A 27,513-nucleotide genomic window follows, 5' to 3' on the forward strand; every position below is an offset into this window, starting at 1 on the left:
TTTAATTTGATGTAATCAAAATTTTCTATTTTGTGATCAATAATGGTCTCTAGTTCATCTTTGTTCACAAATTTCTTCCTCCTCCACAGGTCTGAGAGATAAACTATCCTATGTTCCTCTAATTTATTTATAATCTCGTTCTTTATGCCTAAATCATGGACCCATTTTGATCTTATCTTGGTATATGGTGTTAAGTGTGGGTCCATGTCTAATTTCTACCATACTAGTTTCCAGTTATCCCAGCAGTTTTTGCCTGATGTAGCTTTTAAGAACTTAGGGTACCTTATCTATACTCATGTAACACACCAGGGGCTTTTTTACATTTATCTTAAATAAGAATTTTTGAGCTTATTTATACTTTTTGTTCAAAATAACCTTTTATCCTCCTTCCTTCCTAGTCTAATGATTAGCTAGATGACACTTTATTTGGATCCCCATCTACTCTGTCTCCACTTGTCTATCTGAATGTCATGTTCTATTCACCAACAGGGAGACTAATTTGCTTTCTGTTACAGGATCTCCAAGAACACCTGCTTAGATTTCCACTTGTGACTTGTTGCCATAATTCTGACACTAAACTCATCTGGTTAGATTCCTATTTGTACCTGGGATCTTCTTGGCTCTCTTGTTTCACTTTAGGGAGTCTATCTAGTTTCAGTTCCTAATTATTTCTGTTTCCATTGACCTATCACTTCCCAATGTCCTGGTATGAACACATAAAGCTTCCAAATAGTTCAGGCCTTTATTTAATACATAGGCCTGCCTGTGATATGGTTCAGCCATCTATCCATTTGAATATTGGAGACAGTCATCTGAGATAATTTACAAATTTATGAACTATGGACATATTGTAGTATTGACTAGAGGAGCCTGAAATTGAAGGGGGACCCTGAAACTCTCTCTCTAAAACTCCTTCAAGGAAAAAGTCTCCTTGAATTCTGGCCTCTGTAAAAAACACTCACCTGAGGGAAACAGGATAAATAGATTCATTCTGTTATCCTGAGAGAGGGGAACCACTCCATTCATAATACTCACTACTGATTAAACTCCCTATTGAGGTGAAGATTAGCCCAGAGACACTCATTCAATTCCAAGATTCTCTATTCTGATTCCAGCTCACACTGTACCCAGCCCCCATCAAGAGCTGCTAGCCTAGGCTGCTCTTATAAAAAGAGCCAACTTGGGGCTTGCTTCTTGCAGAGAACCTAACATGCCATACCATACCATGCTATGCCAAGGAACCTCTCTCCCTCTTTGGCATAGCAATAACCCTATGCCCATTGAAATGATATTCTCCTTCAGCATTACCTCTTCTTTATCTCTTTCTCACCCATTTCCCTAACAAGACTTTATACCTCTGTGTCAGGATTTCTCTGCTAGAAACTTTACTTCTCTGTCAGGACCTTGCCACCCAGGCATTCAGGCTTTCTATTCATGCATAGCAAAGGCTGACTTCCCAATGCCAACACAATAAACTTCTTTTACCAGTCTGCTTTTCAGGTTTGTAAAACCAAAAGGGGTTCCTGCAACTCCCTGCCCTGCACCAAATCCTAGGGGAACCTAGAGGGGCCAAACCTCTTCATTTGGTTCCCTGAACCCTGAACCTGCCACTAACCTTATCAGTATCTCTGTTAACACTTATAATAAGTGGCTATAGTAAATGGAACACATGAGGTATTCCTTCATCTCATACTAATCCCGTTAGTTATGAAAATATATACCAGATTTAGTTGCTAGAAATCCGTGTTACTCTTGGAGATAGCAGATTCACTTAAGTGGTGCAAACAGAAGCCAGACTGCATACAATTGACAACTCAGAGGTGTCAGTAGTTAACAAAGACAGGATCTAGCTGAAATTAGTTAACCAACTTGCCATGGATAGCAAGCATATTTATAAGGAAGTGCTATTTGGAAGCACTGGAGTAGAAGTAGAGGTGGAGGATAGTTAAAAGATTCATGGTTGGAGTTTGGGGAGCTGCAAAAAAATGATGGAGAAGAAATTCAGGAGAGAGTTTAAGCTACAGATATGAAGGAAGATGAGGCAAGAAAAGTGAGATTGAGAAGAGGTAGAGGAATCACTTGGAGAAAAAATGAAAGAACAGATTTCTGAGGTGAAATGCAAAGATGGAAGGACATGAGTTTGTGACCAATGAACTGGAGGGTTCTTCACTAATTCAGGTGATATGGAAAATGGCAAGATTTAAGGTATTGTGTCACTGTTCCCTTTTATTGTCCTGCTCAGTTTCCCTAAATTCTCAAGATAAGGGGGAGTTTGGACGTACTGATGAGGTTAGTGGCAGGTTCAGGGTTCAGAAAACCAAATGAAGAGGTTTGGCCCCTCTAGGTTCCCCTAGGATTTGGTGCAGGGCAGGGAGTTGCAGGAACCCCTTCTGGTGGCACAGGGGGTTCTTCATAAAGGAATTTACAAACCTGAAAAGCAGATTGGTAAAAGAAGTTTATTGTTGGCATTGGGAAGTCAGCCTTTGCTATGCATGAATAGAAAGACTGAATTCCTTGGTGGCAAGGTCCGACAGAGAAGTAAAGTTTCTAGCAGAGAAATCCTGACACAGAGGTATAAAGTCTTGTTAGGGAAATAGGTGAGAAAGAGATAAAGAGGGGGTAATGCTGAGAATATCATTTCAATGGGCAGAGGGTTGCTGCTATGCCAAGGGGAGAGAAGTTCCTTGGCATAGCATGGCATGGCATGTTAGGTCCTCTGCAAGGAGCAAGCCCCAAATTGGCTCATTTTATAATAGAAGCCTAGGCTGGCAGCTCTTGATGGGGGCTGGGTACAGTGTGAGCTGGAATCAGAATAGAGAATCTGGCGTATTCAATTCCAAAAGTGTTTCTGGACTAATCTTCACCTCAATAGGGAGCTTAATTAGAGTGAGTGTTATGAATGGAGATGATTCTTTTCTCTCAGGATAACAGAATGAAGCTGTTTATCCTGTTTCCCTCAGGTGAGTGTCTTTTACAGAGGCCAGAATTCAAGGACACCTTCTCTTTGAATCAGTTTCAGAGAGTTTTGGGGACCCCCCTTCAGTTTCAGTCTCCCCTCATCAATACTGGCTCCCAAGTCCTCCTAAGTTATTAAGAATTTATGGTCCTATCTGCCAACCTTTCAGAACAGAATTGATGGTCCCTTCTCTAAAATTCTGACTCTACCTCTTGTCTACCCTGACCTATGGAAACATATATATTTCATTGGAATCACATATTCATTGATAGATTCTTTGAGATGAGAGTCCAATTTAGCCCGGCCAACATGGATCCTTTTTGGTTCGCGACAAACTCTCCCTCTTAGGAATCCAAATAAAATATTAAAAACTCTCTATGAGTAGCTGAGGTGAAGTAGACTAAGTAGAAAACAGAAGTTGAGGCTGATCAATTGGGAGTCTAAAGTGTTTGAAGGACTATCTATCAATGTGCAAATTGAACTCCTTGCGAATGAGGGAAGAGAACAAAGTGAAGAGGACTACTGTTGTGATCCAGGTACTGAGTTCCTAGAAAGAAAATGACTTAGAGATAGGCAATAGACACAAAGATCTAAACTGGTTGAGACCAATGAAGTCAACTACAAGAAGGAAGGGATGTTGAAAGATGACTGGAAAGATAAGGTCAAGAACTGAGAATAGAAAGGACTTTTATTATTCCTGCTGGTTCAAATCATGCCAGATCATGAGATTGTGCCAGATCATGAGTATGAGTCTACAGTCATCTTTTCCCAAGAGATTCAGGTACCTCATAGAACAAAATTAAAAGTCCAAGGGGAAAAAAAAAAACTCTAGGATAAATTACAAAAGTATGTAGTTAATGACAATAAATTGGAAAAAAAACTCAATTTCTAGAGGTTATTTGGCACACCAGTAATAAGCACAGTGATTTTTTTTTTTAATCTATAAATTTTGGAGTCCTTTTCAATTAGATCATGGAACTTTGGATACTTGAAGATTAATTTTTACTATCTATAGCATAATGATATTCATAAGGAAGATACCTACTGTCTTATAAAATTAGTGTTAGAACCAGAAAACTCATTCTAGATCATTTACTCTAACTACCTCATTTTTATAGAGGAAACTTAGACTCAAAGAAGTCAAGTAATTGAAGACCTGTGCTATTTATACTAAATTCTAATTTAAGCTTCCTTAAATCTAGGCACAGAATAATTTACAGAACAAAAAAGGTGGATTATTTTGGAAATCTCTAGAGTATTATAACTCACATTTTCTTCAAGAAGTATGAAAAGATAATTTTCCTGATGCAGCTTGCTTCCTTGGTGCAATTTCTTTTCCTGTCACACCTGATTGGTCTCAAGTTCTCTGAGATCTTCCTGATCAAAAAACATTAACATAAGCAGTCCCAGTCAAGTCTAAGAATATATATCTTCCACAATTGGTGGGTGCCCAATTCCAGGTGAGTAGCCATATCCTGATGATTTACTGATGAATTTCCAGGTGAAGATAATGGATCAATGTCTACTAAATGCCACTGTATCCTTGAATATTATTCTTATTATTAGGGCAAGGTAAATTCCCTTTGGGGGATGTTAAATGTTCAGTGATTTGTGAGTACCTTATTTTATCCAAAGAGTGAAACACAACTAAGAGGGTGCTGGTGTTAGAGCCTTTCCTATGATTGAAAGATTTATGGATCAAAGATCTGAATTAAAGTCTAGATGAATAATATTGCTCTCCACATTGCTGACTAGTTTAAGATTGATTTTTTACCATTTCATGAATCTGATTTTAGAGAACTAGCCATAAATATTTGGCCATTTTGAAAGGAAGATTAATAGCTCCTTTTTGACAAAAATAAACTTTCATAACTAACTAACTAATGCTAGCCACCCTTATTATGGTATTCTATATACAAAAAAGATAAAAAAGCCTTTCCAGTTTAAATAAGAGAGAAAGGAATACACAAACCCTTTTAGTGAAATGTGAATTCTATTTTAAATGGAAGGAGAAGGCCCTGTGAAATACTGAATACTTTTATTTATTAAGCACTGCTAAGCACAAGGAATTTTCAGCATGCCAAGAAGGGCAAAGTGAAAATTACAATAACTCTCCTAACTAAAACAAGGTCAATCTTAGTATAAAAAGCATAACTAATCGGCCAGATTTTGCATTTTTAGTTCCATATTTGCATTTAGCTTTCACATAGTACTTTTTATTTTCAAAATAGTTTAAAACATTTATTAATCCTCACAACACCCCTGTGAGGTAGGCAAATTTATCTTATAGCTGGAGAAATTGAGGCAGAGTTAAGTAACATGCCCAAGGCCACCAAGGCAGTAAGTGAAGTTGTATTTAAAATCCAGAAGCTATGGTCCTTCTCCCCCATTAATGCATTTCATCAGAGAAGTTACATAAAGGACCAAAACCAGGTACTCTTAGCCCACAACAACTAAGAAGAGGATGACAACAATAACAACAAAGGAACAGCTTAAATGCTATCATGGATATTTAAGAAAGTTAGAAAACATTTTACTAGAAACAACAGTTAGGCAACAGAACATATAGAAATAGATTGTGGAATCACCAGCACTGGAAATATGAGACAGATTAAGCATTCATCAGGAATGGTTTAGGAAAATGTAAACAAACCTGCTACAAATGCAGGGAAAGTAAACTAGCCAACTCATAAAAGGTTTATTCCTAACCCCAAATGACTATGCTTTTAAAGGAAAGAATGGTTAGAAAAAGTTAAAAAGAAAAAAATCAAACTGAACTCAATGTAACTTCAAACCAGTAAACATACTAATAGTCATTCACATTATAAACATCAAAACCAATTTTAATTTGTGACCAAACTAATATGGTTTCTATATACTGATTTTCAACCAAATCTACCAAATATTTTCTTATTAAATCAAACTATAAGTTGGGGAATCAAGCACCAGGCAGTTCGATAACATAAACCATATAGCTAGCTCAATGACTAAACCCAAATCTAGGCTCTGTAATTCCCAATGTCAATTTTGTGCTTACATATTTTATAAGTACATATTTAAATCAATTATCCAAATTCCATCTATGTGTTTCAAGAGCAGAGGTGTACCTTATTTATTTATTTTTGCAAAGGAACTGGTGTGCTTGGTGCAATATATCACTTTAAAGTGATTTAAAGATATTTAAAACTGAACCTGTATTTTAAAGCCTAACAAATAAGTAGGTTTACTGGACCAATTGCAAATTTTATAGTGATACAATGACTATATAGTTTAAAAATATCACTGTTATCACTGTTTATTTTACAATAAGGATTAGTCTACAAGTTAAGGCAAACATACTAATGCATTTGTGTTTCTTTGAAAATCATAGTAAGATTATATAACAATTGTTTTAAAACTTCTAAGTTGATTAACTAAAAATAAGCCAAATCAAGATGCTTTGCAAGTATATGTGAGTAAACAATGCTTTATAGTAACAGTATTCAAAAAATAACCAATGGAAATATGATCCCATTTAATCAAATGGATTAACTTAAAAAATAAGATTGGCAGCTACATGTAAGTATATTTATAACATGAACATAATTATATTGCCTACTTTCACAAAAAAACAACTTTTGGTTTCTGAACAAGAAAAGTATACTGTGATTAAATAAATGTACATGTGAATATATGTATTTCTGAGCAAAGTTGCATTACATACTTAGGAATCATTTGATAGTAGTATTAATCCATTGTTTAAAATCGGAACATTAAGAGCATTTTGTCAGTTGATTGTTTCCCTCCAATGCCCAGTAAATGCTTGGAGGCCATCAACAGCAACAACAAAATATAAAGGAAGGCAGCCCTTGATAACAGGAACAGGAAGTGTAATTTATGTATCTCCATTTAGCACTGCCAGACAGCTTTGCAGCAACTGTAAATTACCCTAGAAAATAAAACAAAAAGTTAATGAATTCACACACTGTATTTGAAAATTATAAACAATATTAAAAATACTTAAAACCTTGAAAGCAGGTATCATTAAATTTAAAAAATTCAACACAAAGAAAATTATTCAATAAAATAACTTTATGAATTCTGAATTATGTATTCATATTAGATTTAGAATTTAACTAAATTGAAAAAACACTAAATCACAAAATTTTATGGCAAAAAAACACCTCTTCAACCTTAGTGTTTTACAGGTTAAGGCACAGAGAGGTCAAGTGACTTGCCCCATGATCACACTATAACAAAATATGAGAGTCAATCTCAGCTACTAACTTTCAAGTACCCTTTTACTACTGTACACTAGTAGGATAAGTAGAGAGACAAAGAATCCGTTTCCGAATTTCCTCAAGAAATTCAGAACTTTAGTATATCTCTGGAGTATATCAACAGTAGTGTGTTGTTCTATAAATCCTAACCCATGTTCTTCTACTAAAGGATTTAAACATACATGTCAGTTAAAAACATTCACTGAGCACCAACTATTTGATAGACAGGCACTATGATAAGGGCTGGAGATACAAATAAAGGCAAGACAGTCAAGAAGCTCAGTCTTATAGGGAAAGATAATACATGAAAAGAAAATGAAAAGTGGAGTTCCCTGCTCCATGGCATGATGAAGCTAAACGTGCAACTAGATGGCAAATGAGCTTCCTTAAATAGAGGATCCAGAAGGAGATTTCTCCTGTCAATTCTCCACTCTTTCCAATCAGAAGGAGGGAGGGGATTTAGGAGTGAGGGATACCGAGAAGATGTATTTCATAGTTGCAATTTTGCAGGAAAATGAGGTCGGATTAAGTACAGAGGACAGCAGCCAAGTGAGAATAAGGACATGCAGATATTCCTTCAAATAACTAGCCTCACAATCCCTCAACATCCTAGCTTCCCCAATCCTTTAGCTATTTTCATTTCCCTCCTCCCCTATTTTAAAAGGCTATTTTCAATTGTCTTTTTTTTTTTTTTTTTTTTTTTAAGTTGAGGCAATTGGGGTTAAGTGCTCAGGGTCACACAGCTAGGAAGTGTTAAGTGTCTGATCAAACTGCCTTCAGGGCTGGTGCTATCCACTGAACCACCTAGCTGTCCCTGAAAGCAGTCTTTAGAGGAAAATAATTTTAAACAAAAAAGTATGGAATCTTAAAGGAAATAATTTTTAAAACAGGATTGAATTGATTAACCAAGAAATATTTATTGTGTGCCTTTGTGCCAGGAGTCATGTGGTATGGATATAGTACTGTTAGATCTCAAAGTATAGTATGGATATTATCACTAAACTACCTGCTACTTCTTGGCAATTAACCAACAAATATTTATAAAGCATCCATCATAAGAAAAGTAAGCAACTAGAGAAACAATAGCCAACAGAGTTAAATATGGTGCTGGTGGAGGGGAGAGGTTTGAAGAGAGGTGGGTAGAAATTGAGTTTCTTTGTTGACAAGAGCTGCTTGGAAAAATGGAAAGCAGTTTGATGAGAAATAGGTTGACCAGCATTAATAGCAATAAACTCCAAATGAAAGTGAAGAAACGGCAAAAGGTTATATCATTAAAAATGTAAAAGGATATACTATTAAAAGAAAATCCAAAAACTAATTGGAGGATGGTACACTTTTTGTAACTGTGTCTGGAGACCAGAAAAGGTTGGGGGAGAAGGGAAGAAATACTTAGCCAAGGAAGAAAGGTGATAACAAAAGATAAGATAATTCTAATATGTAAAATGAAAAGTTTTGTATGAACAAGATAATGTAGCCAGAATGAGAAGCTATTGAATGAAAAAAATTTTCACTTAAAATCTAGCATAAAAAATTTGAAATCCAAAATTAACAATAAATTAGCATCATAAATAAGGACAAAAGTTATTCCCCAATTGGTAATGGTCAAAAATATGAAAAGTTTTCAAAAGAAATAACATTAACTATCAACACAATCCAAATCACTAATAATAGAAACAAATTAAAACAAGTCAAGGCTCAGCAAAATGGAAGACAGCAAAAGGTGAATATTGAATGGGTGGTCTAACCTTTTTTTTCTTAAGATTTATTATTTTAGCTATCCTTTTTTAATATTAACATTTTTTTTCTTTTTAAAGCTGTTTGTTTTCAAAACATGCATAGGTAATCTTCAACATTCATCTTTGCAAAACTTTGTTTAAACATCCTTTAAAAATTTTTTAAATTGGGGCAGCTAGGTGGCGCAGTGAAAAACTAAGAGCTAAGTTAGAGGACCCAAGTTCAAATATGATCTCAGACACTTAACAATGCCTAGCTGTGTTTAACCCCAAGGCAATAAATAAATATAATTTAAGTTCCAAATTTTCTCCCTCTCAGTCTTTCTCTGACCCTTTGTGAAGGCAAGAAATGTGATATGAAATCATCACACACACAACACACACACACACACACATGCATTCAGTCCTTTTTGTGGATATGTATAGTATTTTTTATCTTAAATCCTTTAAAACTGTCTTGGATCACAATAGCTAAGTCATTCAGAATTGATTACTTTACAATACTGTTATTACAGTGAACAATGTTCTGGTTCTATTCACTTCACTTTGCATAAAAATTTATATAAATCTATCCAAGTTTTTTTGAAGACTTCTCCCTTTCTGTTTTTTATACCATAATATTATTCTATCATAATCATATCATAACTTGGTTAGCCATTCTTTTATTGATGGACATGCCCTCAATTTCCATTGCTACCAACATTTTTGTACTGAGAAAACAAAGTAATGATTTCATATCGGATCCTATTCTGTAAATGATTCTATTTGGTAACTGCCAGATCATGAGTTCAGAAATTTGGCTCTCCTTTCTGAGCAGAGTTGTCCCATAAATAACTGTAATTAAAAGAAATATATTATCTTTCGGCATCTTACTACCCACAATTAAGAGAGCTTTCTTACCGCCCTAACAAACTTTGCAAGATGCAAGTGGAAGCCAGGAAGTCTATTATCTTTGTATTACTAGCTGTCCTTCAAGAAAGTTTAGTCTGTTATCAGTGACACTAACTAGCTTTGAATGTGGATATCACTAATGAACTTCTCACAGCAACAAAAAGAAGAGGATGTTGCTAGTTTGATATTCTAGATTTCCCTCTACTGTTTTCTATCAGCTACAATAGTTCAGATTTTCCATCCCTTATATTTCCCAAAACTATATGAAGGTTAGTAAGCCCTATCTCACAATTAAGGATCCAGGAAAATAATTTTATTGGAAAATTGCCAGCCTTACCAATAAATTGAACAAGTTTGGAACATTGTGCTTCAGTGTACCCTAATTTCAATCTTTTGGTATATCCGTAGTTGAAGTTTGGGCATAGCTTGAACATGCTCTCAAGAATGTTTAGATCTGTTTGTAAATTAGTGTTCCAATTTTCCTACACCACCTCCAACGAAGTCTTCTCTCTTTTCTGTCAGATTAGCCAATTTGATAGGCTGTGCTATGTAATTCAGAGTTGTTTTAATCTTCATTTCCCTAATCAGTAGAGAATCAGACTATTTTTCATGACTATTGAAAGCTTTGATTTCTTCTGAACAAACGCCTGTTCATATCCCTTGACCATTTACCAAGTGGAAAGTGATTTGTATTGCTAAAAATTTAACTAAATTCTCTATGATTGAGAAATTTGCTATAAATTTTCCTCCAGTTTTTTGCTTTCCTTCTAATCTTGGATACTACATTGGTTTTGTTTGGGCAAAACCCTTTTAATTTGCCATAATAAAAATTATCTATTTTACATCCTGTAATCTTCTCTATCTCTTGATTGTAAAATCATCCCTTATCAACAGACCTGACATAAAATTTTTCATGCTTCCTTAATTTGCTTATGAGACAACTTTATGTATAAACCATGTACCCATTTTGACTTTACTTTGGTAAGATTTAGTTTATAGCTAGTTGCTGCCTGTTTTCCAATTTTCCTAACAGTTTTTGTCAAACAATAACTTAGTCCCAAAAGCTTGGCCAAGCAATTACAGAACACAAGATTGCTATGGTTACTATTTGATTACTATTGTTTATTGTGTACCTGCCCTATTCCACTCTATTTCTTAGCCATAACCAGATTGTTGTGATTATTATTATTTTTGAGATCCAATACTGCTAGGTCACCTTCCTAAAGATTAAATTATTTCCATGAGTTCCCTTGATATTTCTAAACTTTCCAATTGAATTTTGTTAATAGTTCTTTGAAATAACTTTTGGTGGATTGATTGGCATGGTACTGAATAAATAAATTCATTTAGGAAAAAAAATCTAGTTTTCATTATATTGGTTCAGCCCTTCCCACTAGCAATGAATGTTTCTGCAATTATTTAGATCTGACTTTCTTAACGGGTAGATTTTCAAGTATTTTTATATTGTCTGTAGTTATTTTTAATGAAATTTCTTTTTTCTTCCCACTGGATAGTGGGATAATAGAAATACTAATGATTTACATATCATCTTTACATCTTACAATTTATCTCCAGCCTACAACCAACCATCCCTCCCCACCTAATTCCCAAAAGGTGCATGTGGTGCTTCCAGTTATGGAGAAACAAGCCAGTTCAGCTAAGGTCACTTTTTGACTCCACTTACTTTGTGAGATGAGCTTTATACTCTTCCTCCACTCCATATCATCCAAGAGTGGGGGAGCCTGGATATATTTAGAGACAGAAGGTATGGTCCTATTCCCTCTACTACCCCAGGGCTTGGAAGTACTAAGAGTCCTGGATCCTTTTTTGTTGCCACTGCTGCCTACACCTGGTCTCCCGCTACTACATCCACCACTACCCCTGGATCTTGCTACTTCTCTTCTTGCTAGCAGCTCTTTGCCCCTTCTAGTACTACTATTTTGGGAGCTGGGAGACTATATGCTACAGGCACATTGTTTTATATGAACTGCCCCCACAATCGGCCTATCAGTACATACAATCTCAACATTGTGGGCTCCTCCAAGGAATACTAGTGAGTAGGGAATCTAGTGAGTCTCAGCCCTGTGCGGTGTGTAACTTTTTGCTGAGAAGATGCTTACAATTATTTAATAGAATGCCAGGAAGCATAGGAAGGGAAGACCACTTTCTGTGTACATTGATTAATTGCTAACCTGTTTTTGTTACAGAAACCTGGCTAGTTCCCTGAGTAAATACAGTCATGGCTTCTTCAATTTACTCATCCATAAAGCCTATGATTGGTTCAACACCATGTGCCACATCACTCTTACATCACTCTTACATCTTAAAGGAATGAAAAAATATTCTCCTTGGTGGGTTCCTTGATATGAAACATCCGGCACCTGTAAGACTGCTTTGTCTCAAGAGTTACATATCAAATGAGAATTCTTAGTATAGTGCCTTCTTTGTTCTCAGGCTATAAAAACCTGTTAGTGGAAGGGACTTTGAGGATGCCATGCAGGAGGAAATGTACACCTTTCCTGGGATCTTTTCCCATTCCTAGACCCTGAATAGCTGTGAGAAAGGATTCTCCCAGCCAAGAAACTCAGGTGTTGGTGCTTCCTTGAAGTGGTGATGATGTATGTTGTTTCTTATATTGTCTTTATTGTTATAGTAATCACTGTCTTTGTTGATCACATATTACTTTTATGCTGTATGTCTTGTTAGAATCAAGGCTCTGAGCAGTAACAAATTTGTACCCATTATTCTTTTTAAGTCTGTGCCTGCAGAATGTGAATTCTGAACTTAAGATTAATCTTATGGCTTCAATCTAAAATTTTGCATACTGCTGCTTTTGCTAGGGAGAAGCCACCCACAGTTGAGAGCAATAGCAAGGGGCTGGGCAGTAAGCCTGGCCAACCTCACAACCACATTGTTCAACAAAGACAACAACTTGGCTCTTGCCAAGTAAATAAGTGCCAAGATACTATTGTACTTTATTTACAAATTTTGCATCCATGTATAGACATGATATACACGTTTTACTTCATCCCAGCACAGTTGGGTGATTAAGGATGTGGAATATGATACATCAGTGTTATATTAGGGAGTGTCTACTAGACTTACTTAAATGTTTTTCTTTGTTACAGAGAAGATTCAATTGCATGAGGAAAAGTTCTCTTGGAGAGCCTTAAAGGTGAAATTATAATGTAGAAACAATAATATTTTAATATAAGACAAGAGAAGCATAAAAAGGTAAACAAGAAAGAGAAATCATAAGGGACTCATTAAGATTAAACAGTTTACATTCCTATATGAGAAGATGGTACATGTAACTCCAAAGAATTTCATCATTATTAGGGTAGTTACAAGGAGTCTATATAAGCAGAGGGAACTAATATGAATCAATTATGCTGTGATGATGTAAAAAAAAAAAATAGAGAGATTCAATGGGAGGAGGAGGAAAATAAAGGTGAAAAATTTCATGCAAAAAAGGCCCCCAGCAAAGAGCTTTGATAGTGGATGGGAAATTAAGGGCTGTAAGCGGACAATGCTTTAATCTCATTGTTATTTAAATTGTTTCATGGAGTAAAAAGTATATAAACACACTCACTTGGATACATAAATTTGTCTTACTCAACAGGGAAGAGGGGATAAGTCAAATAGGTTAGAAACCAGAATTCAATAATATGCAGTTTACAAGAGACACAGTTGAAAAATAAAGACACATAATAAAATAAGGGATTGGAATAAAATCTACTATGCTTCAGCTAAAGTAAAAAAAAGTAGGAGTAGCAAGCATGACCTCAAATAAGACAAAAGCAAAAATACACACAACTGAAAATGGGGTCATGTACAGTTTTTGTTGTTGTTGTTTTTGCTGAGGTAATTGGGATTAAGTGACTTGCCCAGGGTCATACAGCTAGGAAGTATTAAATGTCTTGAGGCCAAATTCGAATTCAGGTCCTCCTGACTATAGGGCCAGTGCTCTATCCACTGTGCCATCTAACTACCCTTTTCATGAACAGGTGAACATGACTGAAACAACTGAACAACATAGAACTGAATCAAATTTGTAAAAATAAGAGCCATTTCCCCAATTGATAACCAAAGGATATGAACAGACAACTTTCAAAAGGAAAAAAAAAAAAAAATCAAAGCCATTAATAGTCATGTGAAAAAAATGCTCAAAATCACTATTGGTTAGTGATTGGATAGAATAAATACTCTGAGATAGTATCTCACATCTATTAGAAATGACAAATGCTGGAGGAAATGTTGAAAAATAGGTACACTATTTAGTTTATTAACTTTAGTTTATTAATAGTTTATTAACTATTAGTGTAATTGAGAACTGGTCCAACTACTCTAGAGAATCTTTATGCCCAAAGGGCAATAACCATACTATTTGTCCCAGCAATACCAAAGAGATCAAAGAAAAAGGAAAGGACTTCTATTTGTAAAAAAAAAAAAAATTATAACAACTCTTTTTGTGGTGCAAAGAATTGGAAACTGAATAGATGTTCATCAATTGGGGAATGGTGGAACAAGTTAGGGAATATAATTTTAACAGAATACTATTAATATACTGTAAGAAATGATGAGGGGAGTGGTTTTATAAAAACCTAGTAACACTGATATAAAAGTAGAAAAGTAGAAAGTTCCAAAGTAGAAAGAACTAGGAAATCATTTAAAAAAAAAAATCATTTTAATACATTACTCTGATTAATATAATGAATTAAAGACAATTATGAAAAACTTTTGATGAAAAGATGATGACGGGGCAGCTAGGTGGTGCAGTGGATAAAGCACCAGCCCTGAAGTCAGAAGGACCCAAGTTCAAAACTGGTCTCAGACACTTAACACACACTTCCTAGCTGTGTGACTCTGGGCAAGTCACTTAACCCCAATTGCCTCAGCAAAAAAAGGAAAAGAAAAGAAAAGCCATCCACCTTCAGAGATAAATGATAAACATGACCATAATTGTTGATCTTGAAGTATGATTTTCTCACTTGTTTTTGCAACCATAGTCAATATGGAAATACGCTGTGCATGTTTTCATATGTGTAATCGATTATCATACTCCTTGCCTTTTTAGTGGGTTAAAAAGGGCTAAAAATTTGGGACTCAGATTAAAAAAAAATTCTTAAAATAAATAAATTGGAGTACTGGGCAAGAAGAGACAGTTCATCACAGAGGGGCTGCTATTCTGAACTGGTAGACAATTTCATGACTAGGAGCTCTCTATATCAATGAAATCCTAACTCAAGTTTCTATCATTGTCCTTTCATAATTTAGCTGATATTTACAGTTTGATTGATATTAAAATGTCTCAATACCTTTGCGTGTTTTAGTTCCAGTTCTGCCAATTCCACTAAATTTTTTCTGAATGCAGCAACTCTTCTTGTCTTAAAGTCAATAAGTTCTACAAAAGGAAATCAAGATTTAAAATTTAATTTACCTATTAATTTGGGATATTCCTTATAAACAAAGATTACAAAGACAGTACCTTGCTTTGCAGATTCTGATATCTTTTCAAATTTCTGACAACATACTTGCTGAGAAGTTTCAGCCTGGAGAACATCTTTATTTTTGGCTCTTGCTTTATCCAATGCCTTATTAGCATTTTCATAATCCACTAGTGACCTAGATCTTCTGTACAGGAGATCCTATAAAAGAGTATGCTCCAAAGTAATATATGTTATATTCTAAAATATTTGTTATTATTTTCAATCACATAGTTAAAGTAATGAAGTCTTATGAAAATAAAAATTTAATTTTTTACCATATACACAAAGGAGAGAAGCACACTTTGTTTAGTCAAAGAGTTTAGGGCTTTCTCATAAAAAAGTGTGGGAACAAACAATGTATATGCTATGTTGTGTGTATGTGCAAGTAAATATTGTGCTATCAATACTAAGAAAATCATTAAAATTATGAAAAATGGAACATGCCTATCCTAATGGTATAAAAAATAGATGTCAAATATCAATTTCATCAGAAAGTAGTAAATTTAATAATTTATAAAATTAAAGTCCCAAGTGAAGATCTTTTAGATAAATATATACATGTGTTATAAAAGAGAATAGTATCTTTCTTAACAGTGGACTAAAGTCAGAAATTATACGTTTAAATCCTGCCCTTCTTTGATATCTATGACTCTGGGCAGTCATATAGCATGAATAAGCTTCATGCATAAAATAGGAAAAATTAATGCTTGTCACATTTCAGAGATAATGTGAAAATGAAGCAATATAAAAAATGTGCTTTGTAAATTGAAAGATAAGAAACTACATGTGCATAATATTGAGCTTGAAAATATAGTCTCACTAGTATATTTCATTTTTTACTTCTTGTTTTTACATGTTCCTTCCTTCTTGTATCCAACATGAAATAAGGGTTTTTTTCCACATGTTCTAATAGCTTACATTTATATAGTGCTTCAAGGTTTCCAAAGCATTTTTCATATTATTTCATTTGATCCTTTCTGGAAACTTGTGAAGTAAAGTGCTACTTTTATACCTACAATGACTTGCCAGCATGTTTTAAGATCACATAGCTAGTAAGTATCTGTGGTAGGATTTTAAATTTCTTTTTTTCTGAGGCCAAAATTCTATAAATTTTGTCTCTCAAAATAATAAAGGGAACAGCGTTTCACTTAGTATAGTGATTTGAATAAAGCAGATGTTTAATATTTTCCGAATTAAATTCAGTCATATTTACATGAGATGGAGAAATTCAACATTCTTAAGTTTAAAATTCAAGTTAGGAATAAAGTAAAGATTTTAAACTACTTTAAAATTACAGTGCATTTCACAAAATAAGTTAAATAGTTAAGATGACTTTTTTTCCCTCTTATGGTTACTGAAAATTCAGATTTGAATCTGGTTTGAATGACTTTTTTCAGTTTTCCTATATACTATATTTTCCTATTGCATTTTTCAATAAAAACCACTTATAGAAATTCTTTTTGTAAAATAAAATATCAAATATATATAATTGGATATATACTTCTGTATAGTCTTTTGTGAGAATTTGGTATCAAATGAAAAATATGTACTGGTACTCTTTCTCACTTGCTTCATAAATTAACATTAAAGCCAGACTATGTGACTCTGATTTATGTAAGCAAAGCAATTTTTAAAGCATTCCCACAAATCACTTTCATTCTCATTATTAAAAGTTTAAATAAATGTCCTGAAGCTTAAATACTAGGAACCTTTTTCAAAGACTTTCTTTTCCTTAGTGGAGTTACAGCAAATTGGAAATTTCTAAGGGACTGAAAATGTTTTTGTTTGGAGACTTTTGTTGAGACTTTTTGGCTCTTAATGGCTATAGTTATAGAAGTTTTAGAGAGGCAGTGAATAAGATATGAGGCATGACTACTAATGTTTATACTCTCTCATAAAATATTTCTTTCCTTTTTTATTTGCTGAGAACAATTGGGGTTAAGTGACTTGCCCAGGGTCATACAGTCAGGAAATGTTAAGTGTCTGAGGCCAGATTTGAACTTGGGTCTTCCTGACTTCAGGACTAGTGCTCTATCTATTACACCAACTAAATGCCCCTTCTCATAAAATATTTCAAAGAACACTGAATAATAAATTCACCTTAGCAGCTTGAGATTCCCTTAAATAATATTTTAGAAGGTCAGAAAGTTTAAGATCTTCATCAGCAGATACTCGTGCTTCTATCTTCTGAAAGAAAGAGTACAAGTACTGTATTATTATGAGTAAATACTCATCTTTTAGCTTCATCTCCTTTAGGGATTTTTAATGTGGAGTGCATAAACTTTGTTTTTTAAACAGGGTGATAATTATTTCTCAATATAATTGATTTTCTTTGTAATCCCATGTATTTTACTTTATGTGCTTAAAAACATCCTAAGAAGAAATGCATAGACTTTACCAGACTATCAGAGGTATCCATGACACAACAAGGTTAAGAACTTCTAAGCTACTTCTAAGAAATTTAAATACCTGTAGAAAACATTTTTTAAAAAAATTATTTTTCAAGATATTCTTTCCTTTTCATACCTTTTCTTTGCTAATAGAGGAAACTAAAATAATTTAATATAGGCAGATAACTTTCATAGAATCATATAACCTCAGAGTTGGAAGAGACTTCAGAAGCTATCTAGCCAAACCCACACTTAAACCTTACTTGACAAGTGATTCTTCAATCCTTCCCTGAAGATTTGAATTTAGAAAGACTCCATTATCTTAAAAGAAGTTCTTCTGTTGATCAAGAAAAATGTTAGTAATTTTTGCCTTGGCCAAGTTTAATTAATCTACTGCTTCCACAAACAGCCCTTCAGATATGTGGCAATAACAATGATGTCTCCCTAAGTTTTCTAGTTCCTTAACTAGTTGTCATCACATAATATCATGATCCTTTACAACCCTGGCTGCCTCCTTTCTCTAGTTTATTAATAACATTGGTCCTAAAAGTGCTGTGACTAGGGCACAGTGTAATAGGACCATTGTTCTAGTCATAGATATTACACTTTTCTTAATTCAGTTTCATGTTATATTAGTTTTTTTTTTTTGTTGTTGTTGTTGTTGATTGCTATACCATACTGTTAAACTTATGGTCTACTAATGTCTTGAATTTTATTGTTGCTTAGTCAAGAATTTTATAACTTTATTATAATTTATTCTTGTGAAACTGACTTTTTAAATCAATGCATAACATGTATCCACATAACATTTCATTATGCATATGTATGTGTGTGTATATATATGTATGTATGTATATAGTGACATTATTGCTACAGTATAACTTCCACTGCCAGTGGAGGTCAGCACTTTTTCTGCAACGTCTATCCTTTTTAGGTTGCCTAGGACACAGGGATCATTTATCCATGGTTTCAAAGCCAATACATGTCAAAAACAGGTCTTGAGAAATGTGGTTTTGAGAACCACTCTCTGTAACTGCATTACCTCTCAGATTTGTTTCAGTCTTTCATTCCAGGAAATTATACTTTCAACTAACATTGCAGTGATACTACAAAGAATACTCTGCCTTTTGAGCTTCTAAAGTTCAAAACATATTACATTTTCAATTAATGGCACAGAATGCCACAAAAACGCACTGTTTCTAAGTTTCTCAAGTTAGAAATAAGGTCTTCTATAAGATACAAGTTAAAAGTTGTATCAGAAGTTTATACATGACTTAAAAATATATATATTTTGATATTTAATACCTGGATAAATTAAAGCATACCTTTTATTCTTATATGCATACAAAAAATATACATAACCTACATAGAATTCCTACGGCTAAGTTACTCCAAAGCAAAGTTTTATCATCCAGTATGAAAATTGAGTAGTTTTATAATTTAAGAAAACACATATGCACAAATTATTATCATATTTAGCCTTAGTGAAAATGCAAGCTTAGTATAGTTCTTGCAATAAACTATTTTAGGAATGATTATTTTACTTCATTTAGAAATTATGAAATGAACCATTTAGCACTTAACAAAAACTCATCTAAGGCAGATGATGCTCAAGAGAATACAATGGACACTAGAACTTTCTATTACCTATAATTTCCAAGTTCTACCCTTCCAAGTTTACAGTTTTAAAGTTCTATTCTAACATTAAATATTAGGCTTTCACCATTAAATTTTATTTATTTATGAATCTATAAATTTGTCAGAGATTGTTTATTTAATAAAACTTCACTAGTTTTTGATTAAGTAGGTAAAACAATTGAAATTAGCAAGAAATTTAGATTAGAGATTTTATGTAATATAAGTATAGTGAACAAATAGTATTTTATTATTAAAGGTTCCTGGGCTACCTGCTTATTTAATTATGATCTGTAATTAGTGTACTGAGTATATTAATACTCTAGACTAAAATCCTTGAAAAAGGATCATTCATCTGTTAAAAAAAAAAAAGGGGGGGGGGGGAATTGAATCAGGTAACATCTATGATTCCCCTATCACGTTCCTCATTTTAACAGTTTAGACTGTTTTGTCTGATGAAGAAAACTATTTCATGCAAAGATAAACTTCATATTGTCCTCTTTCCAAATTGCTATCAAATTAAATTAGTAAGACTAACATGCCTCTAGAAGTAGTAAGATCTCTCATATCTAGATACTCATAATCCAGAATTTCTAGCTAACCAAAATGCTCAGAACTGGAATATATATGTCATAAATACACTTCAAAACAATCTGCTCTGACTCCTTATTCAGAGAAGGAAAATCTTTTTAAGTAACTCATAGAATGCATCATTCTTAACTGTTGTAGAGCACCTTCTTTCAGTTATGTGAATGTCAGTACATTCATTCAGTTCATTCAGTACATTAAGGTGGATGAAAGTTTATTATGTCATGCTTAATGTAATAAAAGACACTGAATTGGGTGAAGTAAGGTATAATGTGTTTGGCCTATAAAAGACAGGAACTGAGGGGAAAACAACAGCTTTCTTTAACTAGTTAAAGAAGTTATTATGAAAAGGGATTAGATATATTTTGTTTTTCCAAATTAGTATCAATAAATTTAAGATATGGATCTGAATTTCAGATCAATATGAAGAATGTAATTATTGCAGCTGTTAAAAATTGAATAAGTTCCTTATAAAGTAAGAGAATTCCATTTCATTGGAAATGTTGTACGAAATACTAATAAAGTAGTTTTGGTATGATTACATTTTGGGAATGGGGGTAGAGATAATGATTAACATATCATTGTCAGAAAACAAATCAAAACTCTTCCTTTAAAATAGTGTTTTGCTTTTTTCCTCTCCTTTTTCTTTTTTAAAAGACTTTGCTGAAAGGGATTCTTAGTACCTTTTCTAGAACTTAAAACTTCACTGCCAGGAATTTCTTCTTTTAACTACCTTAAAATATTTCTGTCCCATTTAAACCACCTGTTCTCACCTCAGTAGAAACAGACGTTTGGGTTTTTTTTTACTTACCATTACTCGTGTGTATATATGAAATGTTATTTTAAACTTTTCTTAATATGTTTTACTTGCTAATCCTTGAATGAACATTATGGTTTTTTAATTTCATTTCTCAAATAAAGCTTAAAAATGGATATAATCTTGTTGCCTCATATTTATTGTTTCTGTATCACACACAACTTAAAAAAAATCATTATTTTTTATTTTTGATGCTGATTGCCTCAAGTGCTTATGAGTAATTGTTATTACATTTGTGAATATGTCATATTCACATTACATATTATATATTACAGCTTGGAAAAGATTTAAGGGACAAATAAAACATTTCAAGAAAGGGAGTATCATATGATCATTTGAAAAGAACTAAAATGTGATATAGCACAAAATAATACAATCACAAAAGACAAATAGTCCCCGAAAAGAGGAGTGTCCTTGAAGCTTGAAATACATAAATTCAGAACAAATAAATATGCTTTACACACAAAGGGGTGGTAAGGATGTTATCCTAAGAGGTCCTAGAAACTAAAATTATAAATATATTGAAAACAGTTGAGCTCCATTAATGGCTAATAAATTCATAATGATTTTTAAGAAAAATTAAGGTTTCGAAATATTTCTAAAATATCTGTATCAACCGACGTGTACTAACACCTTTAAATGGACCAAAGGTAAGCAGGGTATTTTCTTCTCAAAGAATTTTCCTTCTTCTGTAAATAGACAATTCCATTCATCTGTCTCTGAAATAAACTGAAATAACCTGACACTGTCAAGTCAAAACCTGACATACAACACACAGGATTAATCACTGTTCCCTGTTTAGTCATCCACGAATGAAATAAACAGGATTTCTTGCAAAACAGCACTTATGATCATGGAATATGAAACATAAAGGCTATCATCTTGATTTCATTAAGATAAATACTGTGATTATGTCCTTCCAAACAATTTAATAACCACATAATAAATGTATCATCTTTTATTGATAAGTATATAAGATGCTACAACAAGTCTTGGTAAAGATTTTTTTTAAAAAGCTTTCATGATTTGAAAAGCCTAACAGTTAGGCTTTTGTTAAAAAATATTAAAAAATCCAACAACCAATAGGTCTGGTAAAAGTCTGACTTTTTCAGTATAGAAAATGACTTGAATCACAACTCTTCTGTGATTTAGTAAACTAAGTTTTAAGTTAGTAAACTGTTTTAAGAGATTTTCTTTGGTTGAGTCTACAAAAATTTATTAAGTGCTTGCTATGTGCCACAAACTATGCAATGTGCTTGGAAAAGAATTAAAAGACAAAGAAACAAGGTCTTGTTTAACTATTCTTAAAAAGATAAACAACCTCGAAGCTTTAAATATATAAATTTAAGATAATAAATTTATTTCACATAAAAAAGAGGTGGTAAGCATGTTACCCTAACTAACCTTGTAATAAGTTTCTCTGATTGTTTTTCAGATATCAAGAGGCCCAAACTTGAATCCCTTCCAGTTCAGTAAGACTTGCCAAGAGCTATCTTTAAAAATAAGACTTCCACTTAATATTTTTTTTAAGAACTTAAGGATACTTCAGACAACTGAGGCAAAGTTTAAAAAAGTATTTAAATAATAAGAACAACAAAAATGCATTTTTTTTATTTCAAGCACAAATAGTTGGCAAAGAATAAAATGTATTATATATTCAAAATTAACTCCTGAATACTAAATACCTTTTGGTAAAATCTATGCTCTTAAACTATAACCAACTTTTCTTGCTAAAACACAATGGGAAACTTAAAAGTCTTACTGCATGCAGAGTTAAGATTCTCAAATCTTAATTAATGGGACTTACCCTTGTCTTATCAAACAATTCTGAAACTTTAAGAAAAAATCTGGAAAGAAAAAAATTTTTATCAGTTGCTTCCTTGGACATTGTTAATTTTCCATTTCAAGTTTTCACAGAATTGCTCAAACATCCAAATTAATTCTGATTTTTTTATTGAGAGCTAGGGCTGGGGTCAGAAAGGTCTAGGTCTAAAATCCTGCTTCTAACACTTACTAGAGGTGTGACAATGGGCAAGTTACATATTCTCTGTGGGTCTTAGTTTTCTTAACTATATAGAGATGCAAATATCTCTAAGTATCTATATTTCACAAGGCTATTTTGAGGTTTGAAATAATGTTTGGGAAGAAATTAGCATTTTTTAAAAATTTAAATGATAGTAATCATTAGAGTAAGAGATTTTGTTGGTTATTAGTAGATACAAGGATCTAGTTCCTACTTTGATCCAGGTACAAACTGAAATTTGTTAAAGATTCCCAAAAAATAGCTATATTTCAAAAATTTCACTGAAAGTCTTTTGTGTCAAGAAGACACCATCAAACCAAACTAAACACACATCCATATCTCCTTTTGTTAATAGGCCACATTTTATCAAAATTATTCATTTGCTTTAATGTGCAAATAAAATACTAAGAGGTAGAGGTGAAACAGATACCTCTTTTTTTTTTCCCCATCCAATTAAAGGCAGAACAAAGTATAGAAATGCTTAAGATGATTAAAAATGATGCCTTAAGCACTTCCTAAGACTGATTTGTTCCTATATAGTAAAAGGGGAATAAAACACCACTATGGAATTCATTCACTTCTTATCAAAGAATCTTTCTATGTTTCTAGGTGGTAATGCTACCACATATTAAAAATAAAATGTAAAGCTGGTAACAGAAGTTTTAGAGTACAAATGGTACTGCTTTCAACCAAATAAATTACTACAATCAGAGAAATATTAATGTGGAAAAAGTAAAATAATACCCTTCACATATATATTTTTAAATTTCATGCTACTGTAATCTGCAGTTTCCCATAAATTCTCCATATATCAGTTATCCAATGTTCTGGAAACCTCTTTTGCTCTTTTTCACACTATGTGAAGAGTTACAATAGGCCACTTGGGTGGTCGATCTTGATATGTTATTAACCTTTCCACTTAAGGTTTTTGGTCACATTCAACTTTAATGACATTCAGAACATTCTACACTTCACTTTTCATAAACTAATCTTGTTAGTAATACATGGCATGCTACCTGTGGCCATGTTAACTCCTTCCACTGTCTTTGGAGTTATTTGTCATTTTAATTCTTCTGAGAGAACTTTCATAATTTGCAACCATATAAAATCACTGAGATGAACTTTTGGTAAAAATAACAGCCGATGAATTTTCCCAAATGCAACTCTAGTCTGCCCTTCAATTCAAATCAAGATCTAAATCCTTATTCCAACAACATAAGTTAATTGTTGTTATTCATGTATGTCCTATTCTTTGTAACCCTGTAGACCAGGTTTTCTTGACAAAAATATTGGAGAGGCTTGCCATTTCTTTTACCAATGAATTGAGGCAAACAAAGGTTAAATGATTTGCCCTGGACACACAACTAGTATATAATTTGTATTTGAGGCCAAAGTTGAATTCAGGTCATTCTAACTCCAGATGAACCACTTAATACACTGATTAAAAAGAAAGCCTGTCATAATTTGGACAACAAACATATTCCTCTCCCTTTACTTTTCCAATATGGAAGAACATGTGAATCTTTTCCCTCATCACATTATATACTTCACTGAAAAGTATTTTCCAAGGATTGAAAGATAAAATCAGTACGTCATTACGTATAGGATAATTTTTTAAAAACAAGCTCTCCTTTGTATGCCAGGAATAGCCTCTCCTGATTCCTCTTTGACTGCTGAGTTCTTTAAAGCCCAAGTGAAAAGTCACCTGTTCTATGAAAGCTTGAATTTAATTCCTTCTATCCACCATCAGAAAAAACCTTTTTTACTCCTTACCTTCTCCCGAATCCCTTCCATAGACAGTAAGTAATCCAATAGAGGAATAACTCTCTCTCTTAACTCTCATGAAGTACTGCTTTATACTCTACGATACATTTCTCATGTGATATTTATGTTACAGTTTGTCTTTTCCATTTATACTAAGCTTCCAGAAATAAATTTTCTTTCTTCCCTTAATGTCTGGAACAATGCTCTCTGTACAAGATATGCTCAATAAATATTTGTTGAATAAAGCAATCAATATAAAATCTTTTATTTTTTAGCTCTTATAAACGATACCTCCAGCAAACTGGCAAACACTACTTCCTGTTTAATATCTTGTCAATAATTCCACAAGGTTAACAAAACAAGTAATTTCCCAATTTTTAAAAGGACATAAACCACATTTTGTTAGCAACTATTAACCCATATTTTATATCATATCAATTGTTTTTCTTTCGTATGAAGTAATATAAATAAAAGTGAAATAGTTGGTATCTTCTGCCCTATGTAGAATTCTGCATCTTGAATTTCTCCTGAAAACTCTTATGTCATAGTTCAAAGAAAAGATTTTAGTGAAAAATATGGACTATTTCAATCACATTTTTCAATAATTAAAAAAAATTAAACCTAGGAATGAAAAATTGAAATGTTCTTCAATTAAAAGTAGGGATTAAAATGTACTCTAGATATAACTTAAATCAAAACAAACAAACTCCATGCCCCACAATTCACAGGATAGTTACAGAATCAAACTTTGAGTAGAAAAACTGAGTAGTTTACTACATCATTAGGTTCATTTTGTGTTATTAGTAAACTCGTTGCCAGATTAATATTTAATAAATTATAAAATGTGGAATAAATCATGTTTTAAAGAAAAGCTTCTTTAGGAAAACATCTGAACTGCAATAATTTTTCTGATTATGAATCTGAAACTGTTATTACTTAATACAATTTCTCAAAGGTACAAAAATGACTTACAAGACTTAACAAGAAGTCAAGAAAAAACTTCAGCCAATTTTTACCAGGTGAAAGAGAAGTGGATAAAAAAATAACAAATGTTTCATATTTGGGATAAGTGAACAGAAGAAAAATAAGGACAGAATGCTAATAGAGCACATTCAGCAAATTTCTTGATATAAATTCTAACTGAATCAGACAAAATGAATTTCATAAGTTGCAGGTAATTGACTAAGTGTATTATTCAGAAACTTTTCTATGCTTTATTTTAAATGCTGTTAAACAAAGTACTTACTTGCATACATCTGTAGAATCTTGTGTTCCTAATGCATAAAGTGAAGATCCAATTCTATTGTAATCATCTGCAGCACCTAAAGAAAAATTTGAAAAAAGATTCAACGTATCTTATGAGCCAGAACTTGAAACAAGGTGTTAACTCACTAGAGTTGATCAAAACAATGCTTATGTAATTGGTTCACACATTAGAGCTCACACCTTTAAGAAAGTTTACACATTAGAGTTCATAAGTCGGGAGATTCACAAAGTTTACACCTCCCACAATCCCACTCTCGGAGGAGAAGTCAACCTTTGAGTTTACACTTCTAAAAGAATATAAAAGGAGCTGAGTCAGTGGAGGAGTCAGTTGAAGACATTGAAAGTCATAAGTCAGTCAGTTGAGGGGATTGAGAAGGTAGGAGTTGGAGTTGAGCTAGAGGCAGAAGCTGGCAGAGGCAAAAGACTAGCAATGAGAACACTCGAGAACCAAAGAAAGCTAACGGGGCTATTTTGGAAGAGACAATAAAGAACTACTTTAACAGCTGGCTGTATCTGAGGTGATTATTGATCGGAACTGAAACTAAGGCTGCCTCCAGAAAACCTCCCCAAGAGACCTGCTCCCGGAGAACCAATATATTTTAGAAGAGAAAAAAAGAACACCACACATATCATTCTAACAGAATGAAAATTAAGTGTTAGAGAATAAAGATGTTGAAGACATAACATTAGTTTTCCAAGACTATGCCATCAATACAACTTTTTAGATAAAAGTGCTTGTTCCAAAGAAAATCCTTTCTAAATATGCATTCTCTACTACAAGCTCTTATAAGCGATACCTCCAGAATGAATTTCTCATTCTGAACATTTCAAAATTTCTTACAGAAATATCATTTTTAGCAAACCTAAATTAACCATTTTCATAACTATGAATTCTGAATTTTCACAAAGAAATAAGTTTAAAAATCTTATAGTTTGCTAGCTAACTAGGAACTTTGAAAACTCAATAGATATTTCCATTTTGCTGGTTAATTAATTTTGACTGTTTAAGTCATTAAACATTAAGACTGTTTAAGTGTTTGTGTGTGTGGTTATTGTTCAGTCATTCAGTCCTATTTTGATTCTTCATGACTGCACAGATCATAAAAATTATATTTTCCTTGTGAGAAAGTCTAGGATTTTCTTGGATATCTGGATCTAATAGAATTCACCGCTTTAAATACTTGATTAGTATCTATCCAGGTAAAGATCCAGAGATCATATGAAGTTTACTTGAGTTTTCTGATTTTATGTTGTTTGTTCTTTGTACTTGAAGAGGACCAATGACATTACAACATTGGAGTTCAGGAATAGTGTATTAGATTGTGGGTGAAATTCAATAAGACTTCTGAAGCTCTGCCACAGGTCAGACACAAATATCTGAATATTTGTTATGCTAATGTCTTTAGATTTGGGCATCTTATATTTCTTTTGTGCTACTGGGATTTTACTTCATTCATAGGGCACATCACCTTCTCTGGTAAGAAACATCTTCTTTATCATAAGTTCAAAATATGGGAAAAAATATTCAAATATTCTAATTTTCCATTTAGAATGTTACTTAATTTTTTTAAATTTAAAACTTATTTTCAAAACATATGCAGTTTCCAACATTCACCCTGCAAAATCCTGTGTTCCAAATTGTTTTTCTTCCTCCCTTTCCCCCAAACTCTCCCCTAGACGGCAAGCAATCCAACATATGTTA

The 27,513-nt window shown here is 33.1% G+C and overlaps 1 protein-coding gene across 1 annotated transcript in view; it reads right to left on the bottom strand.

Annotated features, from left to right (window-relative positions):
• Window positions 1-5,184: 5,184 nt before the first annotated feature.
• The window catches only part of SNX6 (sorting nexin 6), a 163,079-nt gene continuing 140,750 nt past the window's right edge, over window positions 5,185-27,513 (bottom strand). Inside the window, exons 10-15 of the mRNA XM_031949301.1 lie at window positions 25,792-25,867; window positions 22,566-22,605; window positions 17,429-17,515; window positions 15,328-15,487; window positions 15,158-15,243; window positions 5,185-6,884 (exon numbers count right to left, since the gene is read on the bottom strand). Coding sequence (XP_031805161.1) covers window positions 6,831-6,884; window positions 15,158-15,243; window positions 15,328-15,487; window positions 17,429-17,515; window positions 22,566-22,605; window positions 25,792-25,867 — 503 coding nt within the window. The 3' untranslated portion in view covers window positions 5,185-6,830. The remainder of the gene's footprint in view (window positions 6,885-15,157; window positions 15,244-15,327; window positions 15,488-17,428; window positions 17,516-22,565; window positions 22,606-25,791; window positions 25,868-27,513) is intronic.

This window comes from Sarcophilus harrisii, chromosome 2 (assembly GCF_902635505.1).
Source record: "Sarcophilus harrisii chromosome 2, mSarHar1.11, whole genome shotgun sequence".
In the NCBI taxonomy this organism is placed as follows: Eukaryota; Metazoa; Chordata; class Mammalia; order Dasyuromorphia; family Dasyuridae; genus Sarcophilus; species Sarcophilus harrisii.